The sequence below is a fragment of the Cololabis saira genome, chromosome 19 (assembly GCF_033807715.1).
Source record: "Cololabis saira isolate AMF1-May2022 chromosome 19, fColSai1.1, whole genome shotgun sequence".
In the NCBI taxonomy this organism is placed as follows: Eukaryota; Metazoa; Chordata; class Actinopteri; order Beloniformes; family Belonidae; genus Cololabis; species Cololabis saira.
Genome location: NC_084605.1, coordinates 23,019,184 through 23,038,552, shown reverse-complemented (window position 1 = coordinate 23,038,552; position 19,369 = coordinate 23,019,184). Strand labels below are relative to the sequence as shown.

At 41.1% G+C, this 19,369-nt stretch overlaps 1 protein-coding gene across 1 annotated transcript in view; it reads left to right on the top strand.

Annotated features, from left to right (window-relative positions):
- The window catches only part of LOC133419471 (ras-related protein Rab-26), a 129,108-nt gene extending 126,324 nt beyond the window's left edge, over positions 1–2,784 (top strand). Inside the window, exon 9 of the mRNA XM_061708664.1 lies at positions 704–2,784. Coding sequence (XP_061564648.1) covers positions 704–806 — 103 coding nt within the window. The 3' untranslated portion in view covers positions 807–2,784. The remainder of the gene's footprint in view (positions 1–703) is intronic.
- The last annotated feature ends 16,585 nt before the right edge of the window (positions 2,785–19,369 follow it).

Here is a 19,369-nt window from a genome sequence, read left to right as displayed (position 1 = left end):
GGCAGCTCACCTGGTAACTGCCTGCTGTGGCAGCCGAGCTGGTGGCTGAAGGAAGCTGGCTGAGCCACGTGTGTTTCCCCCTGAACCTTTACAAAACAACCCAGCCCTGCTCACAGTGGTCTTCTAGCACAAATAAGGGCACGACAAACCATATTATCTTTAAAACGGGAGTGAGTATGCTCTCTTAGCTGTTAATCCACAACTCGCATTAGGTGCACCAAAAAAACTAAATGCAAAGTAGCTGAAGTGAAGACAGCAAAGACTGCAATGTAGTTGTTTCTCAAAACATGCCTGAATTATATGTAAATTTGTAACATAGTTTTAACTGACAAGATGCATATGCATATGTATGTCAGGAGACAGCTGTTTCTTTATTTCTGCTGTAAACTTCAACATGGGACCTAATGGAGAGATGCTTGTGTTTTTAGTCATTCTCTAGTGGCCATTCAAGGAATTACAGGTATTGCCATTTAATGCATCAGCATAAAAAAGCTCCTCCCACTTTCAAAGAAGTTTTCAAAACAAAGTTTTGAAGACTTCTTGGAAATGTTCATTAATGTCAAGTTTGATGGTACAGATGAATTCCTACATAGTGGTTTAGCTTGTTGCCAGTTGCCAAACAAATATGTTTAACTATGTTTGAAGTTGATGGCAAAAGCCACACTGTTAGCACCATAATCGGTGTTTTGTCTGTCTCTACCAGAGAACTGAAGCACAGGGCCATGAAGGAACCCGATGAGCCCAAGTTTCAGCTCCAACAGTACGTCGACAAAGAAATGAGGACCGTTGGCTGCTGCCACTCGTAGACCACGCCGTATGTGCGTGTCTGCATGTGTATGTGGGTTTGTGTGATGAAGAGAGAGAGGGGAAACAGATATGTTGTACTAGACTAGACGAAAAATCTAGAGTCTGTGCGAACCTGGGGACATTCCTAGGATTTAGAAGTGGTTGTAATATTTCTCTGTGGATGTACGGCAAATGTGCTCTCTCACCTGTCCTCTGCAACTGTGAATGTAATATAACTCCCATCCACATGCTTGCACATACTCATGCATGTATGCACACAAACACACACTGACAAATCGTCCCCTCCACAGCCTGATCAGTTCATACCGTGCAGTTTCCCATAAGTGATGTACATATTTTATATAGATTTTGTTTTCTGGAAGCTTTGCAGTTTGTATAAGCCAGTCTTGTTGAAACAAAAATATGTGGACTAATCGGTTTGTGACGGTAACCAAAGGAACAGGTCTTGGCAACACTTTTCGAAAAATTCCCTGATTGTTCAACAGTACACCGTGCTGTTAAAAATCAGGATATCGTATTGTTTAGTAGTGTCTGTAAAACCCGGTGTGAGATTCTAATCTTTTATAAATGGTTCATTTTAAGTTTGAGTTTAAAGGTGGGTGGTAATTAAGTGACTATTTTAGATGGATAAAAGTACATCATCAGCAAAAGGTTTCACTCTTTTACACATTTTCATAGTAATAACTTGCTTCCAAGCCCAGAGAGGGATACATTCCTCCAGAATCTTCTCCAACATTTAACATTTTTTCCAAACATGAAATCCATCAAGGATACGTTTTATTTTTTGGAACAAAAAGTGCGATCTCTCTGGAAATCGGGTCTAAACCGCACTAAAAACCTAAGATAGTGATTCTGTATTAGTAAGTTTTCTTTTAAAAATCCAAAGTTTAATGCAAAATACTTTTTTTCTGTCTTCCTCAGCTAATCCAGTCAGTCTGAACGAGCAGACTGGAACAATGTAATCTCCTTATACTTTTAGTGTAGGATTTAGGGAAAACCACTGGCAGAAATGTAATTATGAAAAAATGTTTGAAGTACTTCATTATATAAATACAAATTTCTGTCAATCCCCCCCAAAAAAATCCATCAAATTTCTCAAGATAATGGGTCAGCTTACTTCCAGCATGTTTTCACTCGGACTGATACAACTTAACCTTCACGTCAGTGAGACCCATTCGTCACCAAGTATAACTTTGACGGGCTTCGTGAAGCAGGTAGTTCAGTTAGTTGCAATCTGCAACTTCACCAGTAGATGCCACTAAATCCTTTTCTGTGTTTTTGAATTCGGTGTGATTCATTAAAATCATGAAATTTACTTAAAAGTGCCATAAACACTGAATTTTGCTCATGATGTCACAGTTTCCTTTTTTTAAATAAAAAAAAAAAAAAAACATTTTGCAGCATGTAAAATAAGCACAGCAGGCTTCTGGACCTTTTCATTCCACCATATACAAGTATTGCAATAATTAGATAAAAGCAGATATTCAAAATATCATTCTTAACTTTCAATCCATGTCATGTAGATCAGAGCATTGAATTGCAGTGTGGTAATAAATAGTTCCTCAACTCTGACGAACATATTGCTGAATTGTTTGCGTCATCTTACCACGGCCGTTGCTTTCTTACAGTACTTACTTGGTGGACAGAAGTGAACTCTTGCTGAATCATTGTCAGATTATCATCCAAACACCCAAGAAGGCTAGAGGTCAGTGTTGAGTTGAGGGAGATGCTCTGCTGTCTTTTGTTGATTTGAAAGTAGATTTCCAGCAGTTGTTTTTGAACCCATAAACCAGCTCTACTTTTTTTCCCTTAATTGGAAGAAACACCTTTTTTTTTTCGTCAGATGCTTTTTCAAAGATGATTACATACTATTTTCAGTAATGTTTTGTTTATCAGGAAAAAAACACTGTATTTGTAAGAATTGTACTATAGAACGTACATTTTCATAATAAATGATAAAGTGTCATTAACTTGTACTCTGTATCTACTTTACCATTGTTTGTTTTGTATAAATCTCCTGTATTCAGAATAAAGGTTAAGTCATAAAATGCAAGTCTTTTTCTTGTGAATCTGAGGCTCCATCTCTTGGCAGAAGTTTATAACTGCAACGTCAGTTGAAGGTGTTGTGGCTCTCTCCAGAGCAACGTAGTGACCCTGCATTGTTGGCTTCAAACTTACTCTCCCAGTTCATCCACATTCACAGTTCATGAAAAGACCAATCCCAGAACTCTTGCAGGATTCAGGATCAGCAGTGAGGATAAAGTTGGGCTTTAGCTGATCAACAGATGTTTATCAGCATCAATACAAGACTTAGTTTTGAATATATTTTTAAATGTGTATAAATTGACTTATTTTATTTTATTTTAGACTATAATACGACTGTTGTGGTATATATATAACCATCTGTGACGAAGGCCCATCACTGAGGACAGGCAGCACATGGCATACTCAGTAACACACACTAAAACCAGTCCCTCATATTCATTATTTCCCTCTGTCATGGTGGTGAGTGCACACGTCACAATAAAACAACAATTGAACATTTACAACATCACCTGCAGTCATATATATTCCAAGAAAACATGGTCACAGTTTAGTCAAGTCAGGTTTTGTTTTATTCCTACTCATCCTTTAATTGGTTACTGAAGTCACTGAGTGACCCAGAGCTGCACAGGTGTGCTGATAGTGGGGCAGAACGTGTGGCTGAGTTATTATTCAATTAAGCTGTATTGTGGTATAATTCGGGGATTTATTTGATAGGAGGTAATGGTATTGTTTAGGGGGGCATTGTAGAGAGCCTCCAATGTCTCTAATGTTTGCCTATAACCTTTAATTGGTTACTTTTATTTAATTTCCAATTAATTATGGGTTGGTCCAGAGGGAGGGGCTTGGCAGGTAAAGACCTCTGGCCACCAAGGTTCGTTGGTTGTTCAGTTTGAGGGTTGTTATTGAACAGAACAGGTGTATATTAGTGTACATATTCTCTCCCTCAGTTTTTATCTTAGTTTCATTTGTTGGATGTCCAAGTTTCTTGTTTTTTTTTCGTGGTTTTTTTGTAAATAAAACACCTTAATCTGCTTTAGCGACTCCAGCCATTTCCTTGGACAGTAACCCACAGTTTGTGTGACACCATCTATGTGTGAAAAACTTTAGTTTAGGGGTCACGATTTAGTCACAAGGGTTGTGATCAAAGCTATGATCATCGATCTTGAGAGTAGCTTTTGGACTAAGTTTGTTTTTCTTCTAAACCGTAGGGGACGGCGTGTTGTTTGGCCCACACCAGTTAGTGCAGAAATGGTTAAATGTGCAGAACTTCCTAACTCTGTGACCAGGATCGGTGTGTTTTAGCTTGGCTCATGTAAACATATTTAGCAAACCTTTATCTAAAGCAACTTTCAACAGAGGAATATAATCAACCCACAGTAACATCATAGATCACAAACTCAGTGCAGTTGAATTGGTATTCAAATAAATGCAGCTGAGGCAACATTAAGAGCAGGTGCTCTTGGAAGAGAACAGTCTCCACTGTGAAGAGTGGACAACCAAACTTATATTTGCTTGCATTCATTCTGAGTGAATCCATCGTTTTTTTAAGATGTCATTTTGGAGGCAACATCTGGAATGACCAATCTGGTCCAGAGCTACCACATTCATCTGTCACTAACCCAGCCTTGGTGCAGCTAGGTGGCTCAGGTGGAAAGTTTGACAGCGGCCGAGGCTAAACTGTAACCGGGTCCATCCAGGTTGGTATCTGTCTCACCCAGAGCCGGCAGTTAAAGCAGTGATAAGTCTGGCTCAGCCAGAAGTTTCCTCCAAAGAGAATCTTACTTACGCCATCACCTTGGCCCTCCAGCTACCGCAAGCCATTTCCACTTCTCCCCTAAAATGTTTGAGGCTATCTCAGAGCGGCTCTTGACAGCCTGTTAAGTTAACAGCACAAGAAGAGACATCTTTAAAATACCAAGGATTGTGCTCTTGTAGCTCATAATTCACAGCTTAAATTTGTGTGTGAGAGTTAGCCGTTAATGCATTATGATGCTTATGATGCTTAAAAAGCCATGTCCCAATTATGTATAAATAAATGGCTTTAAACAATTTTACCTCATGAGATACATAAAGTTCACCCTCCCTCTACACTGGTCATGAATATGAAATATTACGGTGACCAAAACCTTTTTTATTTTTTGTAGATATGTTTATTTTTGCCACAAAGTGGGAAATTTGAGCATTAGACTCAAAGGAGATCAAATAACTTTTAGAATCAGCCCTGATCATTTATACTGATAATGTTTCTACTTCTTTATTGAAGTCCGACTGGAAGGATGTATGTAGCACATTGGTTTAAAAAAGTAGAAAAGCATTATCATTTTTATTGTTGTTATTATCTATACGTCTGGTGGTCAAGTTGCTTTTTCTGACAGTATCCAAGATTTTCTCTTGCTTGGCCTCTCATCTTGTTTCCATCCCTACTTTTCTGAGTTCTTTCCTCTCCTCCGCCAAGCTGTAGCTCTGTGGCTGTAACTGTGTTGCAGGTCTGTCTCCAGAAAAGGCCTGTGACATTTAGAATTTTAATCTGCATGTAGGCTGGAGGAGCTAGGACTGTGTTTACTACAGTAGGTCGAAGTGACCAGGAGGACAGTGCTTGACAACACTGGACAAGAGCAGGGGCGGTTTAATCAGAGGAGCCTCTCATTTCACTGGCCTGAGAATACTCAACATCTTGACATTCTGTTAGTAGCGAGGACAAAGTGAAAGGAAATGATAAATGTAGTTGATTGGAGGACTCAAAATGTCCAGAAGAAGGGAACAGGTCAACATTTCACAGCAAGGAGGACATACCAGCCTTTTTAAGTCCTAAGATCAGTCATCTGCTTTGCTATTAGTTTGGTTTAATCATTGGAGAGTTTAGAGCCAAAAGTAAGGTTTGAAACTCCAATGATGGTATATAATATGTTGATGGTTGATGTACTAAGTATATAACCTCCTCAAGAATGGATGCATATCTTTCCTGGCTGAGATGTCTTTTAATCTGATCATACAGAATTAAGACGGTGATTAAAATAGAACCTTGCAATTGGATGCCTGTGGATATAAGAGGGCCAAGGTGACATTGACCCAAACATTTTCCTCTTGTATCAATGTGTTCAAAGTTTAGGGAAGAAATTATACTTCCATGGACAAGCGATCAGACAGGCTGTGACTCAGACTAAGACAATTTCTTTCCAAAGTTCCAGTCTGCAGCAGTATGATGGCGATGACAGTGACAATCTGAGATATTTTCTCCTCCTATCTTTTTTTAGTGGAATACATTTGAAGAGGACCAATTTGAAGCATGTCACCATGACCTGAAGCAGATTTATCATCCCTGTATTAAATCAGGGGAGAATGACTTAATCAGATGTAACTGACATATCATTGGTGATGCAAAGGTGCAGCAGTTTTCATGAAGTTTTTTTAGCCTAAACTGGCTTTAAAAAGTCAATGTTCATGTTGATCTACTGAACTTTTACACTGCCACTATCTGAAAGCATAATTAGTATTTTTTTTTTTTTTAATCAAAAGTACTATGTCATGAATCTGGTCAGTTAAGTGCAACATTTAAACTTGACCAATAACGTATTTTAATACATCTCCTACACCAGAGACTTTTCTCTTCTAGATCAAAAAACTAAAAAAGTTACAGAAATTATAACTTTTACTGTTTATCGACACCTCTTGAGCCCGGGTAGTTGTAATGCCTTTAATGACCACTAGAGGTCCCACTTGCGTCACAGATTGTCACCACTTCCTGTTACCTGATGCATGCTTTGACTGAATGGAATAAAACACACTTTTCTTCAGATTTGAATGCCTTCTTTTCTCTTTCTTTTTTTGTGAAATAATCTTATGATAATCACCCTGTAACATCACATAATCGGCTGGCCTGGTTTCAGCCATGATGAACAGAAGCTTATTGTTGCTACACAGTAGTGACAGCAGGTCCATCTCAGTTGTGACTTTTCCCTGGATACAATAACCTAAACATATTGGTCAAATGTGAGTCAAGGTTATCTGCTGCTGAAATACAGAGGGAGGAAAAAAGCTAAAAGGGTGGTGGTTGTGTGTGTGTGTGTGTGTGGGGGGGGGGGGGGGGTCTAGTTTCCAAATTCTTCAGAGTATTTGCTTGTTTTTCCTGGATGGCAATTGTGCGGTAATCACCTGAAGCCCTTTACATTTAGCAGGTGTGTCTTATTAAAATCTACTTAGGTGAATTTCTTGTTGTTTTACAGTGTTAAGAAGATGCAGCTCGGATTTACATAAAGTTAGTGCACACTAAATTGTCCCAGGGTCATTACCTATCAGTTTCACAATTTTCTGCTCAGCTGCATAAGACAACCCCGGCTCAAAGCATCACATTGCTTCTTTTTTTTTCTTGATGACACATCTTTCAAAGAAATCCTGACTGTTGTTTTGGAAAATTCACATGTTAGTCACTGAACATGTGGTTCAATTCAATTCAATTAAATGGTGTTTACATAGCGTCTATTACAACAGAAGTTGTCTCGAAGCGCTTTCCAGAGACCCAGAGTATGACTCCCAAGCAATTATTACATAAACATAAAAACTGGCAGGTAAAAACTCCCCTCGTGGAAGAAAAACCTTAAGCCAAACAGTGGAAAGGAAAAATTCCTCTTTAGGAGGGACGAAACCTTGAGCAGGACCTGGTTCATAAGGGGGGACCCTCCTGCCGAAGACCAGTGAAGTGGTGTGAAGTTCATGCAGTTAGATTTATTTTAAAATGAGCCATGATATTTTCCTGACCCTAGCCATGTACTTTTGCTTGCTTATAAGTAACCGTGTGTGGTTTAGTCGGCTGAAACTTGATGGTGCGCTGAAAAGAAGCCATGCAAAAGTGAGGTAAATGAGAGACTAACTATGTCTTCTGGATGAATGTTACATGCCGCTCGAATGGTCCATAGCTGGACTTTTTTTATAGTTAAAAGAGATTAAAAAAAATGTTTTGCAGCTGTTTCACAGGACTGCGCTGCTAAATCCAATAATTTGTTTTGTGACATTTGGTTAGTCTCAAAATCAATACCATTGGAAACCACACAGTGGCAATGTATCCCAAAATTCTTGTGTTCCCCTGGCGTAAGACACAACAAAGTGGTATTTCAAAACATGCCGGACCGTTTATAAAGCAAGTTGATCTAAATGTCCCCATGGGGTCATAAGTGTTATTACTACATACAGTGGCTTTAAAATACAATGAATAGAGCTAAACTCTTTTTCTTTTCTTCTTTTCCTTATAAGAAAAACAATAATGTAGGGCTACAGTCATCATCCAGTAAGAGTGGTTTAGACCAAGCACGATAGACTTCAGAACTAATCAAAACGTATGTTATCAGTCACTCGTCACACATATGCTGTCAGCATTTAATATTCCTCAGAGGCCTTAAAAAATAATTATTTGATGTCCAACATGTTACCTATCTGATGTTTTTGGTTTCATGGGTTCAGACACTATAAAGGTCATTGACAGCTCTCAAAATAAAACATCTGAATGACAGTCTATGTGGGATTAGGTTAACCCTATTTTTCTTTTAATAAATCCTTATTAAAATGAATCTCTTAGCATGGAAAAAGTGAATGGAAAGCGGAGGAAAAGGATGCATCCCAGAGTGGTCATGCTGCCTGAATGTGTGTAAATATGTGCAATGGAGTGAATAAGTAAACGACAGCCGTATGGAGACCTTCGTGGGGCTCAACGACAGCCATCTGTTACACTGGTGGCTCTCAGTGTCATTAGCCTTACCTGAGGGCAGCATAACCCCGATGGCTCTTCTGTAGTGGCCCGTGTGTGTTTGTCTGATTGTGTGTGTTCACACTCAACTAGTTGCCAAGCAGTCCACTCTACCAAGCCAAAGTGACCAGGATCCCCAAACAAAGCCATGTGGTGTGTTCAATTGCGTGTGCAAAAATGCTACCTCCTTTGGCCCCGGTGTGTCAAGAAGGCCGTTGGGTCTCTGGAAAGTTATACGGTGGACACTTATCCCTTATTTACGCTCAACATGAACACAAGGCGGCCCACCTGTGCTATTTTGAATTATTCCCATTCAAAGAGATCACGATAGCCCATGGCAGTCACAATGTGTGTTATATCACTAGCTAGAGCTACTTTTAGGATGCAACAGAGGGAGGAGGTGCACAGTGTTACCGTTTATCGCTCTTGTCTGTGTTTTTCTGTCTTCTTTTGTATCCGCAGTCCTTGTAGCAGTCACTGACCTCAACAGCCTAAGAACCATCCTTACCACAGGAAAAAGTATATTTATAAAGTTTGATTTATTCCCTCCACTTCTATGTTGATCACAAGTTTGCAGTTTCACTGTCACATTGTGATAATCTAAAATGAATTACTCTGGAGCGGATTGGACTGCATCATAAGTACGGTTTGTAAACAGTTACGGGGCAAACGGTCCTAATCGACATTCATTCGATTTCAGCAGCCTAAAATATTATTGTGCATATTAATGTGAGTTTTGATAGGAAAATGGCAATGTGTAATAAATAGGCTACTAGATATAGAAAACAAATTAAGGAAAAACCCAACATGATGAACTCCAGCACTTAGAGTTTTTATCCTTTAAAACAAAATCCAATGCCCGTATGATCACCGTTGCCCCCTTTCCTTCCAGTAACTACCTTCTGTTTATCTGCTCATCGTCCGCTGTTGCCACAGCTACCAGGGGCTTCATTTATAAAGCTTGCTTGCGCACAAAACAGGGCTTGAAAAATGCGCACGCCACCTTCTACGCAAAGGTTGGGATCTTTAAAAAAATACTAACCGAAAAATGTGTGTATCTTTACGCCAACCCTGACCCTATTGACCCTATCTGTTAGTTGTTTTTCTGAGATCCATCTTCTGTTTGTTTTTTTACTTGATTTTTCTGTCATATTTACATTTGTCTTCCTTCTTGTTTTGCACATGTGTTTACTTTGCGGTTTTTTGTTGTTGTTGTAGATTGTTTGTTCTTGTTGTATTAGTCCAGTAGTAGTTCTATGAAGTAAACAAAGTTAAAAAGGGTAGGCACAATAAGCTTAGGCTTCAGCCTACACCTCGGTTTATTCCTTACTTCTTTTTTTTATTATTTCTTTCCTACAAAAGGAAATTAAATGCAATGTATTTATCAATTGAAACTGATCGACCAAATAAATAAACTACTTCAACCCTAGTGCGAGAACAGTCTGAAGATATGGGGAACTGGCGACGCAGGCGGTGAGGTGGTGAAATGAAGCCAGATTCATGTCATACTTTTAATGTCATCACATATCAAACTTATAATATAATAGCGCTGATCGTGTCCCTCTGTGTTTGAAGCACAGCGTCAGCGCTTCAATCGCTCTGGTGCTGCTGCTGCAGCCGCGGTGCAGGACACGCCGGGCCGGGAACCTCCTCGTCACCCACCGCGACAACTGGAGAGTGACTGAGGACAGAACAAATGAGTGCCAGGCCACTCTATGGAGCCCCTAAAGGGACACAGATTTTTTTAATATATATAATGATTTTTACACGCGCGTAAAGCCTAAATTATGGTTCCGCGTTAAAACGACGCAGACCCTACGCCGTAGGGTACGCGGCGACGTGCACCTACACCGTAGGCTCTGCGTCGGTGTAAAGCCTGAATTATGGTTCTGCGTCAAATCGACGCCGTGCAAACGCCGTCACCGTGACGCCGTCGTGAACCCTTCGGACTTCTCCGTCACTCCATTTCGCTGCGGTGCAGTACCCCCCGTGATGCTAATTCGAGATCTTTTCCTGAATGGTTTATCCGACTTTTTCCGGTCACAGTGAATCAAAGAGATAAGCACAACCATTGTGCAAAAAAAACAAACAAAAAAAATCACACATACACGAGAGAAGAGCGCTGAAAGTTCACGACTGCTTCAAACCGGAAACCGGAAATGCGTTGCTACCAAGCGAACCAATCACAGCCCTCTCGTCTGCGTTTGGTCTGCGTCCCCTCGACGCGTAGTTACAATTTTTGGGAGGTGCACGTCAGTGACGGCATCAGTGACGGCATCAGTGACGGCGTCAGTGACGGCGTGTGGTACGCGTCGACGCGTACCCTACGGCGTAGGCCAGCGTCTTTTTGACACAGAACCATAACTCAGCCTTAACGCAGAACCATAAATCAGCCTTAAAGGTTTCACGCGCGCACGTAAAACTCATTATATATTTAAAAAATCCGTGTCCCTTTAGGGCTTCCGTACCTGTTGGCCTCCACCTTCAAATCACACCACTTTGCATTTAGCGCAGCAACGACGTGCTGACACTCACTCGCTTTATTTTATACTATTTATATACTATTTATACTTTTACTGTGACCACCAAATAATGTCCTTTTCCTGGCCTCCACCTCATCCACAACATCTCGATCTCAGTCTCCGTGAAATTTAGTGGCACGGTTGCCCGGCTCGACACGTCTCATTCATCCTGATGCACAGCAGAAACAGGCTGCAGGAAGCCGCTGCGAATGCCCAGCAGGCTCATTTATATGCAAATACAGTCATCATGTAGTTTACATTGCCCATTCATGGTATGAAGTGGGCGGGTAGAGGGGGGGGTATGAGGCGAATTCATGTGCGCAACCTTCCAGGTGGACTGTGATTTATAAAGTGAACATTGTGCGGTTTTATAAATCGGATTTTTGTGCGCGCACGCCATTTTTGGCTTTTGGGCGCAAGTGCACTTTTAGTATGAATCCTACGCACTCTTTTATAAATGAGGCCCCAGATCTTTTCAAAGACGTGCATTGTCTTTCTCCCAAAAAAGATTCTCACAGGGACAAAACAAAACCTGTTTACAAAAGATGGACAAAGCTACGATGACTTATGAACTGAAGATAAACCCATCTTTTATTTCTGGTTTATATTCCTAAACAGAATAAAAGCCCCATTCACCTCTTAAGCGCTTTGATTGTGTACTGCTGTGCTGCGTAAAACCACAGACCCCCGACTTCATGTCAGTCACACTTAGCCCTTTTAGAACTTTGTGCTTGGTTGACTTTGCTTAACCTATGACCTCTAATGCTAATTAATATAATCGCTGGTTTAGACCCGTTGGAGACCGGTCATGGGATGATTGACTGCTGGTCCCAAGAGAGCTTCAATCAGTCCACGAGCTGCAGTGCTCCCAGTAAACAGTTGCAATGGTTCTTAGTTAAGCTTCATCCTTGAATCATTCCAGGCCAACCACAGACAGGCACGGCAGTCTGTTGGTAAAATAAACAGCACAACAAAACATATTCTCTTTAAAGTAGAACAACTGTGCTTTGTGTAACCCTTATTGAAACCAAGTTGTAAAAATGTTTATTTCGGCTGAAAAGTTGGGCCTTTTAACTTTTATAGCCAGCCCTCAATGGTGAGTAGAGGAGCTACAATATTTCTAATGCACTCGTTGACCTTAACCCAGATGGTGGAGCATAGACGTTTGGGTGAAACATATGGAGGCTGGATGAGGATGCGATATTTCGTTCTGATGATGGCACCACCCTGTGCATGCTCAGGAAAAAGATTTAAGCCATCTGAAAATGGACTGTGATCCATTAGATTTCACATTTTCAAAATACTACACCAAACTCTTTTGTTTCCTTTAATTGGATTATAATGAATCAGAATGTACTTATTAAGACCTTTGTGGGGAAATGGCACAACAGTTAGAGTTAAATTGAAATATTGGGCTGCAATGCAGCTGACTGAATTTGTTGTGATACGCTGAAATGGGCCAAACTGGTTTTAACCATGCTGGATGTGCGTCTAGAGTGGATTTGTTTGGGTTACGTAACATTAAAGCTCGGGTGGGCTGGACCTGATTGACTTAGATTGGATTAGTTGACAGGACCAGATAAGCTTGGATTAGATCAACCTATCTCTGAAAAGATCAAATGGCTTTGTATCCCATGAGGCAAATGACAAAAGTGGCCCTTTGTTGTCATGATGTGTTGAATCTGACCCATGCTCTGTTTGTTTGTTGTGTAGCGAGTAAATGCGTCACCGTTTTTTGTAAACGAAACTCGTCAGCAATCCTGGAATTCGTCTATGTTCAATACATCCCTTCTGGAAATGACCACTTATTTAATGCTCAGTGATGTGTGATGCAAATGACAGTATTGTGGGCGATTTAGCTTTTAATAACACGTGAGTGGAGCAACATTGATTGATGGTTTGTGCAAATGTGAGGTTTCATAACAGAAGCCACACATGAGAAAACAATCCTTCCACCTCTGTGGTCCCATTAAGTTAAAGTCCATCTCCACTCAGCTGAAGCACGCCAACAAACAATGAAGAAAGCCTCCTGCTGAAACCCACACACGCCGCTCGGTTTGTTTACTTTCTGTGGAACTGAAATCAGCCACGTGTATCTAGTGTAGTGTTTGTTTTGAGAGACAGACTCCTCCCTCTCTGACGTGCACCTGATAATGAGGCAGGAGGTGCAGGAGACGATGCACGCCGTGAACCAGAGGGAGAGGTTATTGTTCCACACTTTGTGTACATGTACACATGTACACAAATCACTTTGATGAAGAGTGGTCCAGGTTTAAAGAAAAGAAGACGAGTAGAGAGAATGTGTGGATGAGGTGGGAGACATTGGGCTAAATTTCTTGGGCTAAAATACAACTGTACAGTTACACAAAGTAGATAATATAAAGTAATGTGAAAAATAAAAATAAAAGGTGAGGATGAGGATTAAATAACTGTTAATTTGACAAAACTAGAGACACGAAATCCAAACAAGTCCAAAAAACATCCTGGATTCCTCCCGGATTCTGCAAACTCAGCACGGTAACTGCTGTTTACTTTGTAAAAATCCACATTTTAGAATTTACTTGAACTTTTATGAACCTGAAGTATGAGTGGTTCAATATGGTGAAAACACCCTTCTGTAAGGTTGTAGCTGTTAGCCATTAGCTGCTAGCCTGGCTCCACAAAGTGTGAAAATCTACAGAACCGTTTGTTGAACTACGATAAAATGCATTGGGTCAGAGTTTTTCTTGCTGGTGAAAATTCACGAGTTCAGGGCTTTCCTTTTGAGCAGCTATTTTACCTGTTAGATGTTAGCCTGGCTCCAAAATAAAATTCCTCAGATATTGTAAACTGATGGCGCTGTGACCCCGGGACTTCTGTCTGATGCAAAAGTGATACAATGTTAAAAGGAACCCTGCATATTAAGACATGTAGGTCTTAAAAGATAAATGTTGGTATCAATTATAACAATGTGATATAAAAAACCTTGTTGATGTCTTCGTTTTTATAAAATTTGAAAATATAATTTAACATGTAGGTCGCCATTGTTTTTTACGTTCTGGGTAGTACGTCACACGGTGGCACCTGCTAACCCCCGTCCACTGTTCTGACACCCAGAAACAGATGAAAACACAGCTAAACAGGTGACGGCGCACCAGAAACACAGATGAAAACACAGCTGAACATTAAGGTGACGGCGCACCTACAAAAAAGTAAAATAAAATTAAAAAAAAGTGCAGCCCCATACAGCATGAACTATAAAAATACCATAAAACTCAGATAGACTAACAGACCACACGTTTCAACTAGCAGATAACCGATGCTACAATAAAAACCCCAGCCAGATCTGGCGTCATTAAATTAAATAAAGATGTTCTTGCCTATTTGAAGCGAAGTCTGCGCCTCCCGTTTCGTCAAAGTCCCGGGCCAGTCCCATCCGCCTCGGGTCTGTCATCACCCAGCACCGAGGCCGGTTTTAGGGGGGAGAGGGGGGGCATCACAGAACTTTGATCCAGTTTGCCTGAACCGAGACGTCTTATGGGCTCCCTCGTCAGCCTCCACGGCCGGGAGATGCTGCTCATCTATGTTTTAGATACCTGTCCCAGTTAAACTAATGGGGCTTATCTTCCCAGAGCCACCGTCGTACGTCATCGCCCCCAGAATACATTGCGCAGGTAAAACATGGCGCCTCCCGCAGGTCAAAATATGTAATAAACATTGTAGATTTTTAAAGCAATTAGATTATTTTATGTGTTTCTAACAACATATTTTAGTATAAGAGAACAATTGTGGCTAATTAGGGACTACATGTCTTAATATGCAGGGTTCCCTTTAAATTCCACTGTGAAGCATTTGCTTGAATAGCTTTGTAATTTATGTTATTTAAGGTGAAACATGAGTTTGGTAGTTCTCACATGTACTGCTATCGATATTAACCTGTTACCAAGTCATATCCCAGCTGCAGTGAACCGACTTTTGCACCTGCTTCTACTCAGTTGAATACCTGCATTTCCACCGCCATTTGAAGGAATATTAGTTTATTTAGAAGGAGTCATCTAGCTCTTTGCGGCCTCCTGTCTCTACCATTGACAAAAACCATCCCAAGTGACAGAAAAAGTGATGACACTAAGTTTTCATATCATATCATAAACATAAATCCGGCCCCCCCCCCCATCCCCGGTCATCCCGTTGCTGCTTCCACCTGCCTACGTGGATGTCTGCTGTTGCTGCTTCCGCCTGCCTGCACCCCCCCCCCCTCTGGTCATCCCGCTGTTGCTTCCACATGACTGTTGTGTGCTGCTGACGTCCCTGACTCCCCTAGTCTGGCCTTCGGCAGGAGGGTCCCCCCTTATGAGCCTGGTCCTGCTCAAGGTTTCTTCCCTCCTAAAGGGGAGTTTTTCCTTGCCACTGTTTGGCTTAAGGCTTTTCTCCCACTATGGGAGTTTTACCTGCCATTGTTTATATAATAATTGCTCGGGGGTTTATGGTTATGTTTATGTTCATGTTCTGGATCTCTGGAAAGCGTTTAGAGATAACATCAGTTGTATTAGACGCTATATAAATAAAATGTAATTTAATTTAATTGAATAAATGTTTTATTTTCAATGTCGTGGTAACAATAACTTTATTTGTTTTGGAAACAAATAAAGTTGTTATCTCTCTATATTTATGTAAAATGGTTCAGTACGACTGGATCAGCCACGGTTTGTCACAGACAGTATTCAGAGTGCTCAGTTCTTCCCCTACTGTACATGTCAACTGTCATGTTGTTCTTCTTTCATACATATGTTAATGGTAGTCAAAAATACCATTAAAATGAGTAATTGTATGTAAAACAGCATCAAAAAATGTGTGCGCTGTGTTGGGGGCCCTGTAAATATTCTTTTCATGATCCCTAAATCCCTAGCGGCGCCCCTGACTGCAAGTGTGTTGTGGAGCCGTGGGCAGACAACCAGTCATTGTTGTCCGGCATGGAAACATCGATTCAGCTGACCTTCTGTCAAGCCTGCCCAGATCCTGCTGCCCTAAAACGCCACTAACGTGATTGTGGGAGTAAGTTTATAGTGGTTGTGTCACTCTGGGGTCTTAATCCGGCTGCCACTCCAGATGGGAAACCACATTATCTCAGCGCCATGTCAGTGGGGAGATTTCGTGAGAAGTATTTTTAGCCCGATGTGCGTTAAGGATCATATACAGTACACGCATCCATACACCGTTCTGATCCCTTGATGGAGCAGATGGGGGAGTGATTCCTGCAGGGGGTTGATGTACCGACACTAAAAATTACTCAGACACAAACAACCTTGAATTGTTGTCCTGTTGTTTTGTTTTCTGTTGTGAGGAGACTAAAGTTCCCTTCTGGTTCCTTCAGCGCTCGAAGAATAATAAAGACTCGATTCCACTGCAGATGCATTTATGCTCTGATAGGATGTTGCTGGCAGGATATGTTTATTTCTCACCTATTTTTGCATTTTATTTTGTCATTGTGATGAACACCTAATGTTCCTTTCCACTGTTGGAAAGCAGAAAAACTCTTTTTCACTCCAGGTGCTATTTTCAGACGAAGTGTCTACCAATTACCTTTTTCTTTTGTCATTTAGTGTTGTCATGAGCCTTATTTCTTTAAAAAGTCCCAAACTGCCCTATTGATGTCTATGTTTTGTAAAGATGAACTGGTTCCCAACAAGTGCTTATTTATAAACTTTAAGTCTCAATATATGTATTAATGTAACTTCATTTTTGCTAATGAATTAATGCAAGTGAAGTGAAGATTTCTTGTTTTTAAATCAATCTAATAATTACAAAAATTGCAATTTTTTGCCAAATAAGATTAAGAAAGTGGTTAAATTAGAATGTCTTTATTGTCATTTGTACAGGTACAACGAAATTGGATGCTATCTTTAAGGTGCATGGTTTTAAAAAAAAATAGATATATTAAAACAACAACTATAATTAAAGCTGCAAGCAGCGATGAACGGGCCCTCGCACTCACGTCCACCGCCCCCCATAAGCATATCAGAAATGACACCACCCACGACTCTCTATGTCAACCCATTCAAAAGTTATAGCAGAAAAAAGGAACAACCAATCAGAGGAAGGGGCGGGGCTAGTTCAGGCCAATGAAGGTCAAGGACTCATTACAGAGTCCCATGACACCACCCACAACTTCCTATGTCAAACCATTCAAAAGTTATGGCAGAGAAAAGTATTCTAGGGGGCGCTGTTGAGCCGTTAGGCCACGCCCATTAATGCAAACCATTAAATATCAAATGTATCACCAGGCCTGGCTTGCATGCAAAATTTGGTGACTTTTGGAGAACTATCAAATATGGACCAATCAGATGAAGGGGACGAGCGCTTTTTCACGTCTAGCGTCGCCACGGTAACACTTTTGAAAGAGAAAAGTAATGTGCGTCGTCGCAGGAAAGAGACGCACATCTTGATGTAAAAAAAACACAAAATTTGCTTACAAAAATTTCAGCATCCTGCCAGGCTCGAACTCCCAACCACCGGCACCAAAGATCGCAATGATCTGGTTGCGCTATATCTCAGCTGAAACCTCACTTTGACTTACTGGCTTAGGAGAGACCAAGATAGCGATATAATGTCTGGAACTTTTTTTTCCTAATTTTTTAAATATTTGTAAGGTATAAATATTAGTAAAACACTACTATTTTATTATTACTTTTTCTGTAACCATTCCACCGAGGTTCTAACCGGGCTGAGCACGGGACTATTTCTAACGTCACCACATTACAACAGCTGATTGGTCGGGGGGCGGGGCCGTCAACACCCTACTTGCCACTGATTGGTCGGGGGGCGGGGCCGTCATCACCCTACTCGCCACTGATTGGTCGGGGGGCGGGGCCGGCAGACGTTTGAATCAGGAAGTGGGAGTCAAACCATTAAAAAGTTATAGCAGAAAAAAGGGACAACCAATCAGAAGAAGGGGCGGGGCTAATTAAGGCCAACGAAGCTTAAGGACTCATTACTGAGTCCCATGACACCACCCACAACTTCCTATGTCAAACCATTCAAAAGTTATGGCAGATAAAAGTATTCTAGGGGGCGCTGTTGAGCCGTTAGGCCACGCCCATTAATGCAAACCATGAAATATCAAATGTATCGCCAAGTCTGACTTGCATGCAAAATTTGATTACTTTTGGAGAACTATCAAATATGGACCAATCAGATGAAGGGGACGAGCGCTTTTTCACGTCTAGCGTCGCCACGGTAACACTTTTGAAAGAGAAAAGTAATGTGCGTCGTCGCAGGAAAGAGACGCACATCTTGATGTAAAAAAAAACACAAAATTTGCTTACAAAATTTTCAGCATCCTGCCAGGCTCGAACTCCCAACCACCGGCACCAAAGACCGCAATGATCTGGTTGAGCTATATCTCAGCTGATACCTCACTTTGACTTACTGGCTTAGGACAGACCAAGATAGCGATATTATGTCTAATACTTTTTTTTCCTAATTAGGGCCCGAGCACCTTCAGTGCGAAGGCCCTATTGTATCTGTAGGAATTCTTCGCGTTATTATTATTATTATTATTATTATTTTTCTGACGAAAGGAGGGCCTTTTTGCCCCCCTAAACGTGCCCAAAAAGTCACCAAATTTTGCATGCAAGCCAGGCCTGGCGAAAAATTTTATATTTAATGGTTTGCATTAATGTGCGTGGCAAAATGGCTCAACAGCGCCCCCTTGAAAACTTTGTGCCTCAAGCCCCACGATACGGTTTGACGTACATGCACGAAAATCGGTACACACCTGTATCATGTCGCAACTTAAAGAAAAGTCTCTTGGCGTCATGCCCGAAACCGAACAGGAAGTCGGCCATTTTGAATTAATCGTGTCACTTTGGCGCAATTTATGCCATTCCTTCGGCAGTTAATTCAGCCCGAACCGTAACGGGCACCCAGGTTTGTTATACATCAAAATGTGCGTCTCCCTCCTGCGACCACACGCATTACTTTTCTCTTTCAAAAGCTTTACCGTGGCGACGCTAGACGCCAAAAAGCGCGCCGACCCTTCATCTGGTTGGTTCAGACAGAAAAAACTTTGCGCCTCAAGCCCCATAATACGCTTTGACGTACATGAACGAAAATCGGTACACACCTGTATCATGTCGCAACTAAAAGAAAAGTCTCTTGGCGCCATGGCCTAAACCGAACAGGAAGTCGGCCATTTTGAACATTCTGAATTAATTGCGTAATTTTGGAGCAATATATGCCATTCCTTCGAGAGTTAATTCAGCCCGAACCGTATCGTGAA